Below are 14,611 nucleotides of genomic sequence, written 5' to 3'. Positions count from 1 at the left end.
ATGGACACATGTCACCATGTCCAGCCTATGATGAGTTTTAAATAAGAAATATTTGTAACTTAAAGCTTAGAAAGATCTCTAACATGAAATGGTGTTCTACCATAGGAATAATGTGACTCTCTCCCTCCTTCTGAGGGGTGTGGAACAGAGATTTTTTGCATTGGGTATGAGATTATATTGTGGACATAGAAGAACTCTCTTCAATGGAGAACTTTTCTCAAGAATTAGACTTAGTAACGGAATCCCACCTCTGATATTGGCACATAGTAGATGGTCAAGAAATGTTGCTGAGGTAAAACGAATTTGTAAAATTTCTTCATGGCATCTTCTTTTTTTCTCTTATAGTTAAAAGAGCCAAATTCCAGGGTTCACCAGGTAAGTACAGCCTTCTATTATTTTGTTCCTTCTCCTTCCATATTTGCTGTGATTTAAATGATCGTTTAAAAAATCATTAATTTTATGTAGTCCATTGGTTAAATTCAATAATTTAATTCATTAATTCACAAAAGTAATTCATAACATTATTAATTAAAATCAGCGCTATTGTAAAACATTAGAGTTGATTGTATATCTGTGTTTGTCAGTGAGTCTCCTTATCTCTTAGTCAACCCAATTCTTCTTTTCAAAAATAACTATTTTGGGGCTAGGGCTGTGGCTCAGTGGTAGAGTACTTGCCTAGCATGTATGAGGCACTGGGGTCAATTCTCAGTACCGCATATAGATAAATGAATAAAAAAGTCTATCACATCTAAAAAATATTTTTAAAAGAAAAGTAACTTTTCTTTTGTACCAGGGATTAAACCCAGGGATCTTAATCACTGAGCTACAGCCCCTTTTTTAAAATTTTTTATTTGAGATAGGGTCTCACTAAGTTTGCTGAGGCTGGTCTTGAATCTGTAGTCCATCTGCTTCAGTCCTCCTGAACCACTCGAATTACAGGCATGTGCCACCCCACCCCACCTATTTAGAGATTTTTATATCTTTTCAGACCATTCCTGTGTACACACATGTAAACACAACTGAATCATACTACATGTATCTTTGTGCAACATGCTTTGTCCCCCAACAACGACATATTGTGACATCTTTGTGTGTTTATCTGTTTCTTTCTTTTAAGGTACTGCTTAGAATTTTGTTATATTTTGTACTCTAGGATCCTGATGGATGAATATTTAAACTATTTCCAATGTTTGCCTATTATAAATAATAAATTTCCTTATGTGCTTATCATTGCCCAGTTCTGCAAATGTATCTCTATGCTAGAGTCTAGAAATAGAATTATTGGGTCAAAGTTGTTTTTCATTTGTTTTGTTTTGGGCAGTGCTGGTGACTGGACCCACTCCTTGTATATGCTCTACCACTGAACTATATTCCTAGCCCCAAAGTTATGTATTTTTAAAAAATTTTGGTAGGTGCTGCCAAATTGCTGTTCTTAATATTTTTTTTTTCATTCTTTGGTGCTGAGCATTGAACCCAGGGCCTTGCACATGCTAAACATACACTCTACCACTGAGATATACCAGTCCTGAAAGTTTTTACTAGATTATAATGAGACCAAAGGTATACCAGCACTTAATTTCCCAAATTCTTTTATCAGCATTAGATAATATAAAACTTAAATCTTTGTCCATCTGAAGATGAAAAGTGGCATCTACTTATTTAGTATAGTGTTTTCTTAATTGTTGATGTCAATTTACAAAGACTTACTCTGGTTACTGCTGGGGAGGGGAACTGGGGTTACCAGAAAATTAATGAACATGTTTGGAACCTAGGAAAACCAGACAAACCAGACCCTGGTACAACAGGAACTTGAACAGATTCAGAGCCTACTATTCTTTCCACAGGCTCTTATTTAGGACTTCTCTCTTGTTGAGAATCCCCTCTGTTCTTCTTTCTCTGGGCAGGTTTTCTCTGCTTACCCATTTTGCACAGGGTCCATATAGCTGCAACAGTGGAATTTACATACCCTTTCTTCCGACTTTTGCACCAAACACCAATTGTCAATAATTTTCCCCCTTCTATTTAAAATCTTTTGCAGGGGAATCAGATTATCTCAACTCTTGGCCAGCCCATGACTTGGCTGTTCTTGAGTTGTGTCTACCCAGTCTCATCAGTTATGTATGATTTGATGTAGGAGGTAGAATATAAGAACATGTGATATAAAACATAGCTCAGGGCTGAGGGTGTATCTCAGTAGTAGAGCTCTTACCTAGCACATGCAAGGTCCTGGTTTCAGTCTGCAGGGCTACTGAAAAAACAAAACAAACCAAAACCAAAACCAGACCTTAGTGATCTACTGTATTATTACTATTGGATCTGGATGGAGATTCCCTTTATATGTGTGGGCTTTTGTCTTCATATGTCTTTAGTATAATTATATTTGCCATGCTGGAAAGTATAAAACTACATCATTTTTAATGATACTTGAAAGATCTTCTGCTAGAAGTGTGTGATAGAACCCATTTCCTACATCTCGTCTACCATTAGGTAATTATTTTAAGAATTATTTGCCAATTTGATGAGTCGAAAATTATAGTTGCTGCTTTTTTTAAAAAATGAAACTGTGATTAATTTCTTCATAGAAAAGCAGAACCTCCTTTCAGTGTCCCTAATGATGGCAGATGCAGGTGTAGTAGGATGAGTGCAAAATATGCTGTGTTAGCATTGGGTCAGAAGCCAGGTGTGGTGGTGCATGGCTGTACTCCAGTGACTCAGGAGTCTGCGGCAGGAGGACAAGTTCAATGCCCTAATCAACTTAGGAGACCCTGTCTCAAAATAAAATCGCTAAGGGTGTAGATCAGTGGTAGAGCACTCCTGGTACTGGTGAGGATGTGGAGGGAAAGAGATGGGTCGGAGTTCTGAGCTTTATTTCCAGGTCTTTGCCTTTGTTTAGAACTCAGTTAATCCTCTCAAGTTAGAGAGTTTCCTTTTCCCAATCTGTGATAATGTTTCTTTTATGTAACTGTTCTTCAGGCCAAATTGTGTAGATCAAACAATTGAACAAGCCCTCTTCCTTTATGAGGATTTCCCCTCAGTTCTTGTCCCTATCAGTGCTCCACAGCTGTTACCTTTCTACATTTTATCAAATTTACATATCTTGTGTTCTTATTAGATCAATTTGAATTATTTTTTCAAACTATAAGTAGACTATAAAATCATTTTGCTACATTCTGATTAGTTCTGATTAACATTTTAATAGACTAAATCAATTAGAATAGGAACTATATCTAAATCTTGTATTTCATGAATCTTTTGTTTCAGTTTGTTTCAGTTGTATGAGTAGGTATGTTTCTACTGGGTCATATGATGCAAAATATATTAAATTAAAAAAATTTAAATTCACTTTTATTTTAATTAATTAATTTATTTTGATTCATTGTACACAAATGGGGTACAACTGTTGTTTCTCTGGTTGTACTTGAGGTAGAGTCGCACGATTGTGTAATCATACATGTACATAGGGTAATGATGTTTGTTTCACTCTGTTATTTTTCCTTCCCCCACCCCCTATGTTAAAATTTGAAAACACCATTTTAGATTGTGCTCTTTTTTTTGTTTATTGTTTTTTAGTTGTAGATGGATACCATACCTTCATTTTATTTATGTGGTGGTCAGAATTGAACTCAGTGCCTTTTAAGTGCTCTACCACTGAGCTACAACCCCAGCCCCTAGATTGTGCTCTTGAAGATAGTGTATAGTTTATAATTTTTGTGACTCCATTGTGCCTGGAATTATACAATGAATGCTTTAGGGGTTTTGGGGGGTACATTTAATAATTTGAACATTAATTCTAAGTGAGATTGGGTAATGATCTGAGTTTTGATATTACATTTTTGTTTTGCATTTTTCAGATAAATTTAACACATATGTGACCCTGAAAGTACAGAATGTGAAGAGCACAACTGTAGCAGTTCGAGGCGATCAACCTTCTTGGGAACAAGATTTCATGTTGTAAGTACTTCGCAGCAGCAGCATACCTGCATATTCTATAATTTTTCTAAGGTATGGTACTGTATGAAACAAACATTCTGTGCGTGCCTAAGATTGACAAAAAGTGCTAACATTGTTAAATATCTTTTTTTTTGGTGCTGGGGATCGAACCCAGGGCCTTGTGCTTGCAAGGCAAACACTCTACCAACTGAGCTATCTCCCCAGCCCTAAATATCTTTTTGAAAACTGTAGTTACAGGAGCAAGTAAGGTGTGTGGTAGGTGAAGTATATCTTCAGTTTTTTCTTTCATAGATTCATAATCTTTTCTTAGAGATGGATGACGAATGTGGGTAAACTCCTAATTAATTTATGAGCTTGAAAATATTATCTCAGATTTTTTTGGTGGTCAGAATTAGCATATAGTACAATTACTTAGCAGGTTATTGAACATAACTTAATATTTCTTTGATTCTCAGAAGCCTTCTTGAGGAAATATGTCTGTTAGCCTATGAGACACTGTTCTATCTACTTAAGTCATCTGCCCTAGAGGATGAAGATTCTGTGCTTAGAAGCATTTTGTTTTATTTTCTGTTTTTTTTGTAGTGCTGGGAATTGAACCCAAGACCTTATGCATGTTAGGCAAGCACTCTACCCATGAGCTACACCCTCAACCCCTCCTTTTATGTTACTGAGTAAAATTATCCTATGTTTATTTATTTAATTAAAATGAGTAACATTAGTAGATTTTCTTATGTATTAGAAAATTATATATTTTTATTTCAAACTATGGCTTTAAAAATATTTCCTCACATCCTTCCCCTTAATTTTAGGATTTGTTTTTCTTTTCTAGGGGAGAAAAGTGTAGAAAATATCATATGGAAGGACTGGGCTAATCTCTTAACTTTTCTGAGTGCCAGTTTCCTTATCTCTAAGGGATTACCTTTCTTACCCAGATCCTAAAGGTCTACATTACTTAAAAGGTTATACTTGCTTTTTTAAAAAATTTTTTTGTTGTTATTGGACATGGACAGAATGCCTTTATTTTATTTGTTTACTTTTATGTAGTGCTAAGGGGCTAAGGATAGAACCCAGTGCCTCACACATGCTAGGAAGCGCTCTGCCACTGAGCTGCAACCCTGGCCCCCTATGCTTGCTTTTGATAGTAGGGGGTGAGCATGAAGGAGTCAAAGGAAAATATGTATTGAAAGTGCTGTGAAATTTGAAATTGCTTTACAAGTTTTACAATGCAGTTCAGAGAGGCATAGGGATGATTATTATTTGTATGGAGAAACAGTTCAGTCTGGGCTTTTAATAAACATACTGCTACTTAAAGTACCATTTGGAAAGCTTTATTGTGTAAACAGTAGTAATAGTTAAAGAGTAAGATTATAAGGGCATAGGCTAAGACAGTAGCAGAGAGGCTAGAAAGAAAGGAATGGATAGAAGTGCTAAGGAGGTAGAACTAAAAGATGTGTTGGGATGATTAAGTGGGTTGGATGCTGCTCATTACAATGGGGTTAAGGTAAGTTTAATTATGGATCAGTTTGTCCTTAAGGTTCTTAGAGTTCAGGTAGGAGGTAGATTAAGAAGATAGTTAAAAACCTGAACCTGACACTTAGGGAATGAATGTGGTTTGGAGAAATATTTTGGTTAGTTGAAGCCATAAGCACAGATAAGAAAGCTTAGAGAGAGAATGTGTACTGTGAAAAAAGGGACTGAGGACAGAGCCTGGAGAGCAGTAACATTAAAGAGGGAATTAAGGAGACTAAGAAGAAATGAGCAGATAGGTAGTGAAGAGCCAGGAAATGGTGGTGTAATGGGAGCAGAGGAAGAACTGGTGCTTCAAAAACAAGAAGGCCAGTGGTATCACATTACTCACTGGTTGCCTCTCTCTTATGATTATAAACCTCATTTATTCTCTTCTCAGTTGAAGTGATATGGGAGCAGGACCACCTGTTCCCTTCTTTACTCATGTAATGTGCAGAGTTTATACCGTTCTCTGCCTTCCATCCCACAGTGTTGTTCTGGTGTATAAAGGTAGTGATCCTTCTCTCTTCTGACCTCCAGTGCTTTCACAATTACTTCCTGTTATAACTCTTCCCAGCATGTGAAACACAATGATCTTCTGCAGTCTCTCATCAGCATAGTTAGCTTTTTTCTTACTTGTTTATTTTCCATTTGCCCATAGCAGTTCCCCTTGCAACCCTGCTGGAATATGTGTGAATTTCTTCTGTCTCCCACATTGAGATACTGTGTGAATTGGGCCCATGGATTTTGTTAGCTATTTTATTTTTTGCTCCTACCCTATCCTTTTATCACTAGCAACTTTATTGCTGATCTTCTGTCTCCCTTTGTCCTTTTTCCTGCTCCCTGATATATTATGGACAATATCATTCATTTTGTAGTTTCTCATATTATTTATATTAATATTTCTGTGTTTTATTTTTAGACTAGATTATTTCTTATGGAGGATATCTTCACTTATCCTTGCTCAGAATTTTATATACACATATGCACATAAACTGTTGATTGAATTGATTGACAGAAAAAAGCAACTTCCCCAGGGCTCTGGGGATGAGGCATAAACAGAACTCTGACTTCTCTTAGTTGTGCCTGCTGAGCACACAGAAATAAGAGAAGAGGCTTCTTATGGAAGATATTTTTATTGTTTGAACCTTATTCCCCAGAGAGTTCTCTGAAGAACATATTTTCTTCATCTATTCAAGTCAAGCTGTTAAAGACCCTTAGCTATTTCTTTATCTGTTGGCTCAAGATGCTTTTTAGGAGTTGCTTTGGGAATATTATATATGTATCCCTAAGCAATGTTTCTTTTCCAGATTCAAATGAAGTATACTTCAGATTTAGGGGTGTTACGTGTATTTTCCAAGACTGATTAATTATGCTGAATGACTTTGTGACAAAGCCCAGTTTCCTCTCTGAACACCCTTAGTGACTGGGTAAGTCATGTCATTTGTGATTTTGAAGAGCCACAGAATTGTGGAGATAACTGGGTCTGATGTTAATGTGTCTTCCCGAAAGTACCAAGTCATATATATATTATAAGTGCTCAGCAAATACTAATTAAATGAATAAATGAGCAAATGAACTCATATGAGCACATTCTGTGTGTTATATGCTTTGTATATATGTGAAGGGGACAGATTTTCTTCCCATTATATATTTTCAGCACAGTTGATGTGAGTACAGTGACTATAAATCCACATCCCAAACTTGTAAAACAGAGAACTCTTACCATACAGTACATCAAGGAAGCCAGGCTTTCTCAATTGAGCACATACTTGAAACTTCTTGTAATGAATACCTTTTGTTTCTGAAAATGTCTGTCTACTGGAATTGTCCTTTTCTAATTTTTATGGCATTCTTGCCCTTCCAATAACCTTGCATCTTAACAAGAGCTTTCTGGAGAACATTTTTAGCATTAATATAAGTATTTTTTGCAGGCATGGTGGTGCATGCCTGTATCCCTGCAGCTCAGGAGACTGAGGCAGGAGGATTGCAAGTTTGAGGCCAATCTTAGCAAACTAATGAATCCTAAGCAACTTTGCAAGGCCTTGTCTCAAAATAAGAAAAAAAGGGCTGGGGATATGGATCAGTGATTAAGCACCCCTGGTTTCAGTCTTTGTTACAAAAATAAAATAAAATAAATAATGTAAGTATTTTTATGCCCCACCCTAAAATTATGATTTATCCTTACAAGCAGATATTCTACCCATGTATGACACTGCTTTTACATAGTGATTATCTGGCTCTTTCTGGAATGATTTCTTTCCCAGTAATTCTTCTCTGGTTGTTATTATAAGGAAACCACCATATTTATCATTATCTTGTGATAATCATTTTGCTTATAAGTGATTATGCCTGGATTAACTGATAATGAGAGTCCTCCAGGGACTGAGTGGTTTGAGGTAGCACACTCTAGTGTCCCTCACCTGCCTCTGACCACTTGTTCCCATCAAACTTACGTGTTCTCATGGGCCCTTTTAATTCTACCTAGACTCCCTTTCATAACTCTTGTTAAAAAAAAAAAAAATATCTTTCCTAAAAACTTCCTAGATGTATTCCATAGGTATAAATTGGGGCACTGTTAGTATTAGTAATAAAACATATAGGACTGTTGCTTAAGGGTGGAAGTTGTAGGTAGGCAGGAAAGCATGGCAGTAATGCCTTCATCACTTAGCCTTATTTTTTTTTTTTTTTGGAAATTGCATTATTCTAACCATGATTATATCTTCAAAGGCAAGAAAGATGTTTTTTTTTCGTTCTCCAACTTTATTAACATAAAATAGGTATATAAAAAAACTGCATGAAATTAAGGCATGTAATTTGGCAAGTTTGGACATACGTGTGAACTCATGTTATCATCACCTTGATGAAAGTAATAAACATACATCACCTCTAGCAGTTCCGTGTCCCTCATCCTTTTTGCTAGGAACACTTGACATGAAATCTACCCTCTTAACAAATTTTCAGGTGTGTAATGCCTTATCTTTAATTATATGTATATGTATAACACAGGTAACTATGTCATATAGCAGTCTCAGGAATTTACTCTCCTTTTTTCTTTCTTTTCTTTCCTTTTTTTTTTTTTTTTTTACCACGGCATGGTGATTGAATCCAGGGGCACTTTACCACTGAGCTATATCCCCAGTCCTTCCTTTTTCTTCCTTCCTAACTTCCATCCTTTCTTTATTGTGGTGCTGGGACTCAAACCCAGTGCCTTACATATACTAGGCAAGTGCTTTACCATTAGGAACTACATCCCCAGCATCCCAACCTTTTTATTTTTTATTTTGAAACAGGGTCTCACTGAGTTGTTAAGGTAACCCTCAAACTTATTATCCTCTTGCATCGGCTTTCCGAATCTCTGGGTTTACAGGTGTGTGCCACCATGCTCAACTGGGGCTTACTCATCATGAATAATGAACTAAAGCATTTTTTGTGGATACCTTAACATAGATTTCTTGGAACCTAAAGAATGAATGCAGCATACTGGGATGTTTTGATTTTTCCCCAAGACAGGATTCTGGGAGAGAAAGTATTTAGGATTAGTAAAATAGGAAATGTCACAATTCTTTTCAATTATCTGGCTTTCCTCTAAGGACTTTCTTCTTTTCTCTAGTGAGATCAGTCGCCTGGACCTGGGTCTAAGTGTGGAGGTATGGAACAAAGGACTGATCTGGGACACCATGGTGGGAACTGTGTGGATTGCACTGAAGACAATTCGCCAGTCAGATGAGGTTAGTCAATGTATTGACTGTTTGGAGGTATGATTATAGCTCTTGGTTTTCCTCATCTTGGCTCCACATCAGCTGAAATTCATCCATGCAACTCAGATTACTCTTCTCCCTTTGTAATTAGAGGGTTTAGGACCTGCCCATTCCCATCTTCACCCAGAGGGTCATGTGATTGTATTTTAAGTCTGCTCTTCCATATGTCCCAATACTGAATTCAGAGGTACCAAAACACCTCCTTAGCCTCACCTGGGTGGTATGCATATATGGTGCCTACATTCTCCTCTAAGACACTGTCCTAAGCATAATAAAATTCCTTAGGTAACTGCCTGGGTCCTGTCTTTTGCTTTTTTTATTTGAATCACATTGGGAACTGGTTTCAGTTCTCTTCTTCTGCATGTAACCCTACCAGAATTTAAAGAACTACTAGGCTTAGCAGTTGCTATTCACATAGTCTCTAAGCATTATTTCCTGAACTGAACTCCCATTCTGCTTTCCCTGTTTAGAATGTAACTCAGATAGCATAATTTCCCCATATATATTCACTTTGTATTAGAAGCTATTATGTTCCTATTTGGTTTTCACATGAACTATGTGTTTTTTCCAGGACTGGGAAAGTTGAACATATTGCTTTCATTTTCTTTTATTTCTGGTTAAATCTCTACTCCCTCAGGCAGATGGGCAGTTCATTTTCATTGCATCTCTTATTTAGTTTTGTTTAACTAGCAATGTCAGTAGCTCTTTATTGATGACAGAGACATCATTAAGTGACACAGTCATTAAGAATTATGCAGATTAGATATTGATCCATGGGATGCTTAGTTTTAGAGTTTGGTACTTCAGAAGTTCTGTCCTTAGTGGACCTGAAGAGAGCTAAACATAATAAAAGCTGCTGTCCTTACTAAAGTTGGAGAACAGAAGTCCGTATGCAGCACAGGCAGGTGGTAACAGTGGTATGTGTGCCTTATCAGGATGTAAGTGGCCCTCAGATGCTCTCTAAAAGGGAAAAAAGGAGAAAAACAACTGACTGTTGAACGAAGAGGGGAACCAAGAAAGATTAAAGTTTAATTTTGGATTTCTGTTTCCTAGGAAGGGCCTGGTGAGTGGTCTACATTGGAGCAGAGACATTAATGAAAGATGATGAGATCTGTGGAACTAAAAACCCAACTCCTCATAAAATCTTGCTTGATACAAGATTTGAGTTGCCTTTTGGTGAGTCTTTTTGATGAGGTTTTTAAAAATCACTTAATACTTTTAACCATATGTGAGATTGTGGCTAGTTGTTTCATTAATGTATATCTTGTCTTCTCAGCCATTTCCTTTGAGAACATTCTATCTTCATCTCTATGCCCCATGACACCTAGCCTAGGGCAAGGGTGCAGAGCAGAGTCTAGAAGGTGGTCCTTAAAAATCCACACTGAAAAAGCATAGTCTTCAAGTCATTTAGTTTTCTGTGACTATTAGAATCACTTATGAAATATCTGCTTGTTAGATTTTCTTTTGAAATATTTTAACATTTAATATCTTGAAGTAAATGTATATACCCTATGATTTATTAATTTAAAAGAACACTGATAATTGGAATGGTATCTTCATTTTAAACAAATTTTAAAATCCCAAAAAATACATGCTTCTGATAAAAATTCAAATAATAAGGACATGTAGGTGAATAAAAATTAAAGTTTCTTTCTACTTTCACCTCCTTTCTAGTCACCTGAGATAAACCACTAGTAAATTTTTTGTGTCTTGGTTTAGACACAAGATTTTCTAGAAATTTATTTTGGCTAAATTTGGATCACACTTTCTATCCCATATATTTATTGTGGCATATAATGTTGTATAAACTACTTTTTTATATATGTTTGGGACATTATTCCATGTTATACTTTAAGAACTATCTTGCTAATCTGAAAAGTCGCCTTTACAATAATTTATCCTGGTAATCCTTTACTGATTGACATGTACTTTGTTTCCAGGTTTTTATGTTATATATTGCTATAACTAATAACTTTACATATCTATTCCCATTGTGAGTCTAAGATTAGTACATTAAAGTAGAATTATAAGGCCAAAGGGCATGCACTTTATTGTTTTTCATAAGTACTGCAAAGTTACTTGTTAAAAAGGTTGCAGAATTTATACTTTTACCCATTGGTTGATGAGTATTTACTTCTGCACATCCTTGTCAACATTTTGTATATCCCAATTTCTAACCTTTGTCTAATTGGTTTAAATGGTTTCTTGTTTCAGTTGAATTCTATTGGTGTAATTTTAATTTTTATTGTTCACATCATTGATATTCACATATACTACTTTTATTGCTACTCTTATAATTTCAGTTTATTTATGTCTTAGATTCTATGGTGATTTAAGCTAAAAATCACATGATTTTTTTAACTAGCTCAAAAACAACTGAATTCAGAACAGTTATATACTTCAGAAAAATAGAAAGGAAAACTTTCTTGTGAAACTGTAGGCTAAGAAAAGCAATTGGAGTTCTTGCTTTTAGCTTAGTTGCTTTTATTTTTAGTGCTATATTCTTGACTGTACCAATCTGGAATGGAATTTCCATCTTGTTGAGCTGGGAGGGAGACAAGGGCAAGTGGGTCTTGGTTTACATCCCACAGACATTGACTGTTCTCAAAAAATTTTAGTAGATTTTCTTCGATAAATATTTCTTCAGATGCTGTTGTTCTAGGAACATTTCCAGAGACTTTAAATGGTTGTTTTTAAATGTATATAAATAATTTTGCTAGGAAACATGTTTTTGGAGCTGCTTACACTGTTAGGTTAGGAGTACATTCATCCCTGTGCATTTTAAACAAATGTTCCTCTGTTTCACTACTGTATCATTTATATTTGGTTATATATAGCAGTATGCACTTCTGTCTAGATTTTGAATTTCTTGAGGTCCTTCTGTAGTTTTTTTTGGTATGTCTAGTGTTTACTTGGTATGTAATAGTGACTAATGGCTATTTGAATAAATGCTTAGGTAAAAACTTAGATAAGTAAAAAGTCTATTTTTCACTGGCATTAATGCAAATGTGCCTTTGACCCCAATGATATAAAACTTTGACCTCAGTGATTACACTTTGGCCCTAATGATAGCTAGCTTGGGTTACAGTTTTCAAAAACTTAATGTCCTGAAGCTGGGTAAGAGGAGGAACTGGAAGGAAGGAGAAGACAAAGAGAAGATGAGTGGCAGAGGGAGGAGGAGCTAGAGAGGAAGAGGAGGAGCTGGGAGAGCAGGAAGTCCAGGAAGAGGAGCTGGGAAGGAGCCCAGTGCCACTGCTATCATTTTTCTGATAGTATTTTTGTATCGCTGCTTGTATAGTTATTTTTGTCAGAGGTACTGCTATTTCTATTATCCTCTCACCCCTATTAATGATACAGGTATTTTAATTTATTAAATGTGATGCATATCACCTCAAAAAAGGGTCTCAACAGGGCATGGTGGTACATGCCTATAATCTCAGCTGCTTGGAAGACTGAAGCAGAATCGCAAGTTCAAAGTCAGCCTCAGCAACTTAGAAAGACCCTGTGTCTAAATAAATAAAAAAGGATAGGGATGTGTCTCAGTGGTTAAACTCTTCTGGGTTCAAACCACAGTATCAAAAAACAAACAAACGAAAAAAAGGGTGTCAAACTCATCCATCATCCAGCCAGCCAGCCTGCATGCTGCTTGTTGAAAGTGCTGCAGTGGGGGGCTGGGGAGATAGCTCAGTCGGTAGAGTGCTTGCCTTATATGCACAAGGCCCTGGGTTTGATCCCCAGCACCCCCCCCCCCCAAAAAAAAAAAAAAAAAAAAGAAAGTGCTGCAGTGACCTGCTGAGAATTGGCTTGTTCCTTTTGCACACGCCTCCAGCTGGACCCCAGTGATGCTCTCCTTTCCTATTGCCCCTTTCCTTCTTGATGTTTTATTTTTATGATTTTATCCAAAACCAATTAAGAAAAAGTTGTGGACTTGAACTCGCAACTGTAAATGCGAGTTGTTCACTAGTATGCAGGACCTTGATCAAAACTGACTATGCATTGCACCACACTTAAACATAAACAAAAGCTGCAGAGCAGGGCGCTGGGAGACTTGGTCAGAGGGCACACACCTTCAGCTCTGAGTAAGCATTGAAGAAACAATGGGCAAAGAAGGGCCATGTTTAGCAACAGTGTACCCCTATGCTTGAAATCGACTGAGAGGAGGTCTTCGTTGTTCACACACACACACACACACACACACACACACACACACACGGTGACTCTGGAACAGGGGGTATGTGGGTTAGTATGAATGTGGTCATTATTTCACTATTCATACATATATCAAAACTTTGTGTTATACTTCCTAAATATATGCAGATTTTGTCAGCAAAACCTCAGTAACCTCAGAATCAAAAAAAATATATTTCTAAATTTCTTATGGGTCAATCAAAAGTATTTAATGCTTTCTAAATTTTTATTTACTTTTTTTTCATATTTTACTTTTTTTTTTTTGTTTTAATCTGAAAATAGATTCTTTCTTGAGTCTTGAGTCCAGAATACATCTGGGTAATTTTTTTCTTTCTTTTTTCTGTGCCTGGGGCAAAGGTTTCAGAGAAACACATTTCCAGTATTTTTAAGAGTGTTTTTTTTTTTTTTTTAGGGAATGGGGAGGTAGCTCAGTGGTAGAGTGATTGCTTAGCATTCATGAGGCCTTGGGTTCAATTCCCAGTAGGTTCAGAGGTTCAGTCCACAGTCAACTCCTTGGCTCTGGGCCCAAGGAGAATGTCATGGAGGAAGGGCGTGCCAGGAGCTGATGCCCAGGAGAAGGGACTATTGGTTATTTGTTTTATTTTATTTTTCATACTGGGAATTGAACCCAGGGGCACTTAACCACTGAGCTACATCCCTAACCCTTTTTAAAAATATATTTTATTTAGAGACAGGGTCTGACTAAGTTGCTAAGGCTGGCATTGAACTCATGATCCTCTTGCCTCAGCCTCCAGGCCTCTGAGTTTGCAGGCATGTGTCACTCCACCCAGCTGAGACTGTTGATTTTTGAGATGGGGTCTCAGTATGTTGCCCAGTCCAGCCTCCAACTCCTGAGCTTAAGTTGATCTGCCTCAGTCTCCCCAGTGGCTGGGAGTATAGGTGCACACTACCACAATCAGCTAAATATTTTAATTGAATTATTATAAAAGCACATATCAAAACTTACAGAGTGTGGTTAATATTGGGTCCCTGATAACCATCATTCTGCTTCTTGTTACTATGAGTTTGATATTATTTAGGTTCCACATATAAATGAAACCATGCAGTAGTACTTGTCTTTCTTATGCTGAGCATAATGTCTTCTTTTTTTCCTGTTTATTTGTTTTGTTTTTTCACTGAGATAATGCTTCAAGGTTCCTCTATGTTGTTGTAAATGGCAGGATTATTTTTTTTCTTTTTAAGGC

The 14,611-nt window shown here is 36.6% G+C and overlaps 1 protein-coding gene across 1 annotated transcript in view; it reads left to right on the top strand.

Moving 5' to 3' along the window:
- The window catches only part of Unc13b (unc-13 homolog B), a 215,012-nt gene that overhangs the window by 50,799 nt on the left and 149,602 nt on the right, over positions 1–14,611 (top strand). Inside the window, 5 exon segments of the mRNA XM_047524555.1 lie at positions 346–375; positions 3,852–3,951; positions 9,071–9,188; positions 10,272–10,299; positions 10,302–10,394. Coding sequence (XP_047380511.1) covers positions 346–375; positions 3,852–3,951; positions 9,071–9,188; positions 10,272–10,299; positions 10,302–10,394 — 369 coding nt within the window.

Source organism: Sciurus carolinensis, chromosome 14 (genome assembly GCF_902686445.1).
Source record: "Sciurus carolinensis chromosome 14, mSciCar1.2, whole genome shotgun sequence".
Taxonomy (NCBI): Eukaryota; Metazoa; Chordata; class Mammalia; order Rodentia; family Sciuridae; genus Sciurus; species Sciurus carolinensis.
This window is presented reverse-complemented; position numbering and strand designations above follow the sequence as displayed.